Genomic DNA, 9,681 nt, shown 5'->3' with positions numbered 1-9,681 from the left:
TTTCAGATTTTTGGTTCAATTCAATTAATTCCAGTACTCTTTAATTATGTTCAATTAAGAGAGCACCTTGGTAGCCAAGAAGGTACAGCACTTGCCACATCAATGCAACATCACAGGGTCAAATCCAGCCTTGGGATCTTTGTTGCATACCATTCACCATTCTTTGTGTCATACAATTCACATTATTATCTATCTATTGTTCTTATAATACAAAAAAAAAAAGAATAAGTAAAAATAGAGTGTGAGCAGATTTCAGTTACCCAACACTGCATTTCTTGCACTTACAGCTATACCTCCTACTACTGATGGTGACAATACATATATTGTTGAGCTTTGTCTTATTCAACCATTCTAAAAACAATTACTGTTTAGGCACTATGGCCTCTAGTTTCACAGACCGGGCGAGGCGGCAATACTATCTAGCTGCAGCGCTGGAGCAGAAGCCCCTGACGTGACACAAGCCCCTGGCTTGACGGAAATGCCCCTGGCGTGACGGAAGTGACATAGCATTCCGGAAGTGATGTATTTTCAGGGAAGTTGCGTTTTTTTTTCTCCTCTGGCGTGCCGGAAGTGCCCCTGGCATGACAGAAGTGACTCCCCTGGAGTGCCGGAAGTGCCCCTGGCATGACGGAAGTAACTTTTCTCTCTTTTTTTAACACCTTTTTAAAGTAAAATTGCTTAACATAGCGTCTATGAATTGATGAATTGTCCATTTATTTTACCTTTATTTAATCATACAAGTCAACTTAGTTTTTTGTTGTTTTTTAGTAAAACAAAATTGTTTACCATAGCGTGACGGAAGTGACATTCCTTTCTTTTTTTAAATTAAAATTGCTTAACATAGCGTCTATGAATTGATGAATTGTCCATTTATTTTACCTTTATTTAATCATACAAGTCAACTTAGTTTTTTGTTGTTTTTTAGTAAAACAAAATTGTTTACCATAGTGTGACGGAAGTGACGTTCCTTTCCTTTTTTAAATTACAATTGCTTAACATAGCGTCTATGAATTATCCTTCATTTGTTTTACCTTTATTTAATCCTGCAAGTCAACTTTGTTTTGTTTTTTAGTCCACATGCTGTGTAAGAACTGATCCCTCTGCAGAAGAAAAAAAAAACAATTTTTTTTTTTTGAACTCCTGAAGCTTTTTGGTGGCCTCCGCGCTCAGATTCCTCTGGAGGCAGATTTGAAACAGGTGCCACTCACTGTCAAAAGGAAGAAAATAGAGTCAATAAACAAATAGTATTAAATTAATATACACTTCATTATATATGAAAACATCAGTGTTTAATATCGTCAAACCTCTCTTGTCTTTATCTTACCATGGTTCATATTGTGGGCCCTGTTTGTACATCTCAGTGGCTTACCGACAGGGAGTGCACCTCCAGGCTGTAGATAACTGTCTGTAACAGAATTAAAGAATTCAATAAGGGTAAGGCAATATACCAGTTTCTACCAATCTGGATCTGAATGATGAACAATGACATTTTACCTCAGGCAAAAGCACGTCAAAGACAAAGGCAACAGGATCTAGAAGTTGTCTCGCTCCTGGTGTGTCCTTAAGGATTCCAAATAGAAAAGAGACCACTTCATCAAGCTGCATGTCATCATCGAAGTAGGTGGTGGCCCTCTCCTTTTTTCCCTCCCACGGCAAACGCAGATAGCCAGTGGTGATGGCCTGCAAATAAACATAACTTAAAAATTACTTGAGATTGATCATCTTCTGATAAAGGCTTTAAGATGGACATGCAATGAATGCCATAACTGCTAATGCATTTAGTGTTATATAGTTACCTCAAGGTGTTGTCTTAGTTTAGTGTTCCCTGTTAAGAAGTCAATCAGTACTGAACACTGCTGTTTCCGCTTCTCCTGTGCCTCTTCTACCATTTCCTGTAATTTCATAAAGCACTTATTAAAATGACACTAAGCGCAGTTAATTCCTAATACTTAGATGGCTTTTTACTGACCTCTAGTCTTTTCATGTTCTACTTAGATCCATTGTCCTAAAAGTAAACATTTAAAAATGAGTTATGTTTGGTAAATGCTTGATATAAATTAGGGAGACTAGATAGCATGCTCGATAGTAATAACTAAATCACAAACTCTCCAACTCAGCCAGGTTGATTGTGCATGGCCTCTTAAAGTAACTGTGCTCCCTGATGATTTGATCATCCTGTGTTGGCTCCTGTTGACCACATATATAATAGAATGCACTTTTAGTAATAATGTCATGGTTACCACTATTGGAAATTGTAAAAAAACAAAATAAATAAATGAATAAAGGTTTTGCAAAAACCACATTAGCTCCTTAAACAAATAATGTCCCAAACCTCTCCATTTATGTCCTCCCCTTGGCTTGTCACCCCCTCCTGGACATTGGAAACAGCTGTGTCCTTTTGAAGAAAGTATATTTTATTACACATACCATGTCAAACAGTTAGAAATCAATCAGTTATGGTGATCAACATATATCCTTTTATAATATTGGACACTTCATTTACCTCTCTTTTTCGTTTTACTCTAAAGACTGGTGAAAGAAGACCATTCAGCATGCTTTCTGCCTCCTTGGAAAAATGGGCAAACCTCCTGCCATGTCTGTAGAAAAAAGAAGTCAGATTTTTACACACAGACACAGACACAGACACACAGACACAGACACAGACACACATACCCCTCCAGGTGCAGGTTTTCCACCAGCACTGCACACCACCATCTCCGCAGAGCTGCCATGTCATCCTAAAGGAAGAACATTGCCACAATTTACAATGACAAACTGCATGTTTGTATTTTTCCATGTTGTAAGGTAACCTTGTGATTCCAAAGAGATATTATTTCTGATTGATAATGTCTACTTACAACGGTGAAGTCAAATGGTGCATCCATGATAAGGTACCAGGCATACTGTGATGGAAACATGTTATTGGTGACAGCATTCACACTGTGGCTTCATCACTTCTGCACATTTAAAAAGGTTATGTGACTGTAAGCTTACCATTATCATGAAGATACCACAGTCGTTGCCATATTTCTGTTGGGGAAGTCCCTGAATCATGATGATGAAATATAACATCGAAAACTATCAAACTTTTTGTTCATTATATATGATTACAATCAAATCAAATCAATATAATTATAAACACATGTACCTCAATATCTTTCCCGGTTTTCTCCAACCAAGGGCCTGAAACAAGCTGCTTGGCGAGATCTCTATAATGTAGTGGTTCACAAAGTATCTGTTAAATTACTGCAGTCTTTACAAAGAAATTAGTTCTGTGTGCTTTGTTGTAATTTTGAGTGATCTCACACATGAGATTAAGTGTTGATGTGACCATGATAGAGCATGAATGAACACATTACATTGACTTCCAATGGTATCTTACAGCAAATGATAAACGTTTAGAACATATGCTATATAGCAGACATCTGATGACATATAACGGCCTGACAACTTCAATAAAATTGTAGACAAGTCAGGGGAACTTGACTGCCACCTGAAAGCTTCACTAACATAGGCAAGTCAGGGGAACGTGACTGCCATCTGAAAGCTTCACTAACATAGGCAAGTCAAGGGAACGTGACTGCCTTTTGAAGAACCAACATGTAAAAACAGTACGTTTACTGAAAATTTACAACTGGAGGCACACAATGAGATTAAGTAAAGCGACTTTGGAATTTATGTATTTTCTTAGCCCGTCTGAATATTTTACAGTGCCATAAGACAGGAATGAATGTAATCTCAGTTGTAAATTTTTACTGAGAAATGCAGTCAAGGGAACGTCATTGACCAGTCAAACAACAGAACGCAACAGAACACAACCATTGCCTTAAAAGACTGCGATAACCGTCATGTCCAAAACCCTGTCGTTTCATGTGATAGTGAGAATCAAGATACAGAATCTCTCTCTGTAAAGGCTTCATAACCTGGGGGACATGTGCATTTTAGGCATGTTATAGAATAACTTGGGCTTTGAAACTCATTGGCACAACAACCAAAATGCAGTCATTACAAAACATTGTTAGTCCAGTACAATAGTTGATAGGATTCTGTACACTAAATTCATCACTTCATGTATACTTAGTACGCCAAGTAAATCAATCTAAAATGAAACTTACACACAAAAGGTAATGCGCCGGAATCCAGAGAGGAATAATGAGGGCATCCAATCCATGTGAGTCAACCTAATGAAAATGCAAAATTAATTAATTAATTAATTAATTAATTAATCTGTGGTTACCCAAAGTCCATGAGAGTCTGCATGGTCTGAGGTTGCAGGTCTGTGTTAAGGGCTCACAGTGCTGCCCACAGCTGGTAATGTCCTCGCCCGTTGCTGCAAGATATCATTACTCAACCACAAAAATCTTTTTATGCGTCTTCTTTAACAGTACACAAAATAGTTATTAAACTGTGCTGCTTCTGAAAACAGTGGGGAAAAATACCTTGTTGATCATGAGCAGGTCCTGACTCTGCCTTATTTGGATTTAACTGCATTTCTGCTTCAGGGCCTTGGAGGAGAATGACAACAAACAACACGCGGAAAAGACATGTTGTCATTATTTATTGATACAACACAAAATAATATGTCAGGCTCACTCGATTGGCTTTACAAACCTAACACTGTCCGGCCGTCTGCATTCAGCGACACTTTCGTCCCAAAGGTCTTCTGAATTTTTCCTATAGTGTTGTTGTTAAGTCGCTCATTTCTGTGGTGCAGAATGTTCCGCAGCAAGAAGATGTTTGTGGAGGGTAGTGCCATGTTGAGGAAATAATTACATTTCCTCATTTGAGCAAAGAATTGTTCCACCACTTGCGTATTGATACGGCCTGACAGCTCCGGAACCAGACCTACACGTCTGAGGACATTTTTGGGGTCTTTGGAATTTCCCTCATGAAAAACGTTGCTGAGAGTGTAGTGCTCTGATGAGCCTGTCAAAGGGTGACAATGTGCATCTGGTGGGTTCTTCTTTTCTGTCAGCCATGGCAGACTCACTCTCAGGCTGCCTTCGTTTGCCTTCTTCACATTCTCTGCAGTTGGTGCTGCCAATCGTCCTTCATGCGGAGTGAAGGGTATGTTTTGCTGCTCCCTCAGATTCATGTGTCTGGACAGTCCACTTGGAAAATCATATATAACTATGTTGGGCATGTGTACCCACGACAGCAAGAGGTCCGCGTAATCTCTTGGGCTTTCTGCCCTCAGAAGCACTTTTACACTGTACACAACACCACACGGACAGAGTATTGCTGCCCATCCGCCTACAGGGAAAAGGTTTGCGTTCAGTTAGTAGCACAAATGACATGGGCTGGAAATATACAGGAGTATTATGTCAAAGAGATTAGAATACACAAACCTGATGCACCCCATATTTTTTGGAACATCTTATCAAAAGACGCCTGTGTACTCATTTCATCTTTGAGCCGCAGAATGAGATCCATCCTTGTTCCAACTGTGTCAAGGCCACACTCTTTACATAATTTTCTGACTAACTCAACCTACAAAAGAAATTACATTTTTAGCCGTCTCCTCATTGCTTTTACCTAAATTTTTAAGAGGGTTAACATAGAAAACCCCACAGCACATACCTTCTGATTAAGGAGCTCGTTTAGGAGATGATCCTCGGTGACTGTTAGTTCAGAATTTTCTACTGGAGCCTTGGACGTCTGGATTTTCTTATACTCAGTGTTGAGCACCACCGCTGACCTCCGTGTTTTTCCACCGATCCATGGTGCCCAATACTCAAAGGAGGGTGGAACACTGTATGGATTGTTTCTGTTGCCTATTCAAAAAAATAACACACTAGGTCAAACCTAGTATATACATAGTATATTCTCTCTTTTTTGGGGGGCATGGGTGAGGGGGTGGGCTTAACCATGAAAAAAAGTATCAGCACTTAAGGTATGAGCAATGATCAATGAAGATACAGTATTTGTATTAGACATATTTAGCTTACTTGTCAAGAAACCACGGGCAATAAGCTCCTCCATATTCACTTCCCCTTTGTAGTCATCAGGTGGACTTCTCAAGTCACTCACTGCAATTAATTTCAACAATAACACGATCACAAGTGCATAACTGAGACCGACAATTTGAAAATGTGACAATATTTATGCTTTATGTAAAATAAACTTACTTGTCAGATGGAAGACACCTTTTTTATGAAGGTCCATTACCACAATGGTTGGATGGTCACCGCAACATACACAGCTGAAATCATAGGTATGGCTGGACATGGCTTCAAAATGAAGATACCCGTGCATCACGCTATCAGCTGGGGGGAACTTGGTCTCTGTCAGTTGCTCAAGGGACTGTAGAGTGCTCGCAACAGCTTGGCTAGTCTTGACATTTAGAGCATAAACATTGCTAAGTATTTATTTATATCAATCAGAGAGAATTTGAAGTGACTGTTGAAAAAGATACTAACCTGGAGCTGGGACCTCAAAAACAAACAGAAGTGTAGTCCAAGGAGGAGGTGATCATTAAAATTGTGAACTCCATCCTTGAACTCCTGATAGCGATAAGTCATGCCACAGTCCTCGCATTTCCTGATAAATGTAGAGACATCTGGGGATTTGAAATAGAGAGGGCGTTGGCCATGATCACTTTAGCACATTGTTTAACACAAATCTTACTTTCTTATACTGCACAAAAATTAAGTAATTAAGGACATACCATTTATAGTCCCATCAATGGTCAAAATTTTGGCCTTTGCAGTTATCAGAATCGGAGCACTTAAAGGAACAGTCCCAGGGCAGACAGAATTTGAATATATATTCAACCATTTTCTTCAGCTCTTCTCCTTTTGGTGGGTAGAGAAAAACGTCATCCTCTGCCTCACTTGCGTTTGATGGAGTGGTGGTTTCCATGGGTTTGTCTTCTGGGATGTACTCACTGGATCTGACCTTTTTGAAAACAGTAGTACACTCCTGGAAAAAGTGCCACTTGGCAATGATTTTGTGTGGACATGACCGTCGTGTTTGACTGCAGCGACAGTGCCAGGTGTTCAGCTTTCGGTTGTACACAACCATCACACGCTGGAGTCGGCTGTAATAAGCCACAGATGGTTCATAAACAGACACACAAAGACTAGGCAACATCAGAGAGGTGGAGACAGTAGAGGGGATGTTGTTCTCCTGGGCTTCAGCTTGACGCCTCAGACATTCCTTTTTCTTATCTTCACCAAACCACCACTTACTGACCATGTCATCCAAAACATCCTCTCTAAGATAAGTCTCTTTTGCAGTAGAAGAGCAGTAATCTATGGACTTGAGGCGGACACACCTAAAATTAGAAAGGTTACTTCTTCGAGCTATGTCAGCATTCTCTGGCAGTCGAGGGACTCGCATCTGATGTTGTGGCATTGACCCCATGTCTTATGTTGAACATGAAACGGGACACTGTCACCGTGCATTGTTTTGGAAACTGCATACATACCATGTTCAGGATCTAAACATTCACTACGTAAATATGACTGTTTGTTTACATCCACGCAGCCGTGCTTTGTGTGTTGTCTTTGTATGTGACGTTTCAAGTTTTTTTATTCATATTTAACGAAAACTGGGGACAAGCCACTGAAAAAACCTTGCCCCTCCTCACTTTTGCACTGGCATCCAGATTACTCATGTCCTGCTGCTGCTCCCCTTTGGCCTCCTCCTCCTCCTCCTCCTCCTCCTGCTGCTGCTGCTGCTGCTGCTGCTGCTGCTGCTCCCCTTTGGCCTCCTCCTCCTGCTGCTGCTGCTGCTCCCCTTTGGCCTCCTCCTCCTCCTGCTGCTGCTGCTGCTGCTGCTGCTCCCCTTTGGCCTCCTCCTCCTTCTGCTCCCCTTTGGCCTCCTCCTGCTGCTGCTGCTGCTGCTGCTGCTGCTGCTGCTCCCCTTTGGCCTCATGCTGCTGCTGCTGCTGCTCCCCTTTGGCCTCCTCCTCCTCCTCCTCTTTGGCCTCCTGCTGATGCTGCTCCTCCTTGGCCTCCTGCTGGTGCTCCTCCTCCTCCTCTTTGGCCTCCTGCTGCTCTTCAGCTTGTTGGACGCACTGTCCCAAATGGTCTATGAACCGGTCTCTTCTTTCTATTAGACGTTTGCAGGAGGGACAGTGGAAGTGTGCAGTGGGCTTGCACTCCAAATTGCATTTATACATTGTGTAAACTGAAAAAGAAATGCATTTCAAATGTCAAACTACAACATTTTGTTTCCACATGTTGATGCAGCATTTGCAGTTAGCTACACGTGTCAGTGATCAATGACAGATTTTGCTTTTCCACCACCCATGCCTTCTGCCTTTTGGATTTGAAATTATACAATCAAAATTAAAGTGTAAATACTAAGCTTTAATTTTGGGGTATATTATAAATTCTCCATGACTGAGATTGGGACAAGTGTAAGGAATACAGCAGAGAATACAGTTACCTTTGTGTTGCACTGCACGCTTTGCATGGCCTTTAATATGTTTGTTGACCTTACTCCACACTGTAGGTTTAAATATCTGAGACCTGCACAACGGGCAGTGGATAAAACTGCAGCATTTGGTGCATCTTTTTGGTGTTGGTGTGACACCCCTAGATTGTATGGAGAGATGTGGGACAGCCTGCAGTAGAGTAGATTACACTGCAGAATAGTAAAGTTGGGAGTATTGGAGGGGAGGGGAAGGGAAGAGAGGTAGAATTTTGTTACAAAAGCACCAATTATACACAAACACTATTTTATCACACAGGCTCAAGGTTTTTCCTGGCACAGAATGTGGCTTTATTGGTGACTACGTGCAGCAGTGCATGATCGGACTCAGTGTACTACGTTACCTTATTTCACAGAAATCTCACATTTTCCTAACATATTTCTGATATTTGATAAAAATCTAAAATCTATTATGCTTGAATAGATACCATATGACAAAAAGCCATATGAACAAAAAAGGGTTGTGTAAAATCTGACACTACACAAAAAATAAAAAATTGACACTCCCAGGCTGTGATAATCACACCACAAAAAAAAAAAAATTGCGTTTATGGGTGGCCAGAAAGAAAAGATTTCCGCACACTTAAATCTGTGTAAAAGTTCACTTTACATCAAGCTTTAGGTCTGCAAGACCTTCATCAGAGCATACATGAAACAATGAACAGGCAGGTTAAAAAAAATGTCAGTTAGTCCTGCTCTAATCATTAGCAGTATGCATAACACCTGTGCATACTGTGGTGCTCGGGGTTTTCATTAGCGCTGGCAATAAGCCTTTGGCGGCCGACAAAAAAATCTCAATGCAAGAAAAACCCTGGCTCCGCACCCATACACATCTCACAGGTTGCAAAAAACATTTATCAAAAACAACCATCTGTTACTGTGAACTCATGTTAGCGTCACATCGGCAGAATGCTAGCTAGCTCGTTAGCAAACTCGCTAGCCAACACTGGGTAACGTTTAACCATAAACAGAGGTTGGAATGTATTTCACACAAATAGGCTACACCAAGGCAACATTACTGACGTAGCAAAGCTTACCTTGTTTTTAAATGTCTCCATTCCTCCAGCACGGACCGTGGCACGAACAGTGTGGTAGTAAGGCAAGGCAAGGCAAGGCAAGGCAATTTTATTTATATAGCACCATTCATACACAAGGCAATTCAATGTGCTTTACAAGGGAAATACGTTAAGATAAAACATTAAAGGAACAATAGATCATTAAAAACAAAAGCTAAAAGCAAGA

The 9,681-nt window shown here is 40.7% G+C and overlaps 1 protein-coding gene across 1 annotated transcript; it reads right to left on the bottom strand.

Annotated features, from left to right (window-relative positions):
* Nucleotides 1–1,073: 1,073 nt before the first annotated feature.
* On the bottom strand, nt 1,074–4,669 carry LOC126406522 (uncharacterized). Its single transcript, XM_050070836.1, has 13 exons — nt 4,612–4,669; nt 4,440–4,505; nt 4,116–4,181; nt 3,149–3,209; nt 2,995–3,045; nt 2,859–2,903; nt 2,674–2,738; nt 2,504–2,597; nt 2,333–2,395; nt 1,797–1,892; nt 1,495–1,680; nt 1,325–1,405; nt 1,074–1,207 (listed from the first exon to the last, which is right to left on the bottom strand). The coding sequence occupies exons 3-12, from the start codon at nt 4,169–4,171 to the stop codon at nt 1,358–1,360; spliced, it is 765 nt and encodes a 254-aa protein (XP_049926793.1). The 5' UTR covers nt 4,172–4,181; nt 4,440–4,505; nt 4,612–4,669; the 3' UTR covers nt 1,074–1,207; nt 1,325–1,357.
* Nucleotides 4,670–9,681: the final 5,012 nt, after the last annotated feature.

The sequence above is a fragment of the Epinephelus moara genome, chromosome 19, assembly GCF_006386435.1.
Source record: "Epinephelus moara isolate mb chromosome 19, YSFRI_EMoa_1.0, whole genome shotgun sequence".
Lineage (NCBI taxonomy): Eukaryota > Metazoa > Chordata > Actinopteri > Perciformes > Serranidae > Epinephelus > Epinephelus moara.
This window is presented reverse-complemented; position numbering and strand designations above follow the sequence as displayed.

Excerpts from the sequence above, each read along its gene's own strand:
- LOC126406522 (XM_050070836.1), bottom strand. The coding sequence starts at position 4,171 with ATGGATTGGATGCCCTCATTATTCCTCTCTGGATTCCGGCGCATTACC. Across the intron at positions 3,210-4,115 it reads CGGCGCATTACCTTTTGTGT|AGATCTCGCCAAGCAGCTTG; the intron begins GTAAGTTTCATT and ends ACTACATTATAG. Across the intron at positions 2,396-2,503 it reads GAGTAAAACGAAAAAGAGAG|GACACAGCTGTTTCCAATGT; the intron begins GTAAATGAAGTG and ends TTTCTTCAAAAG.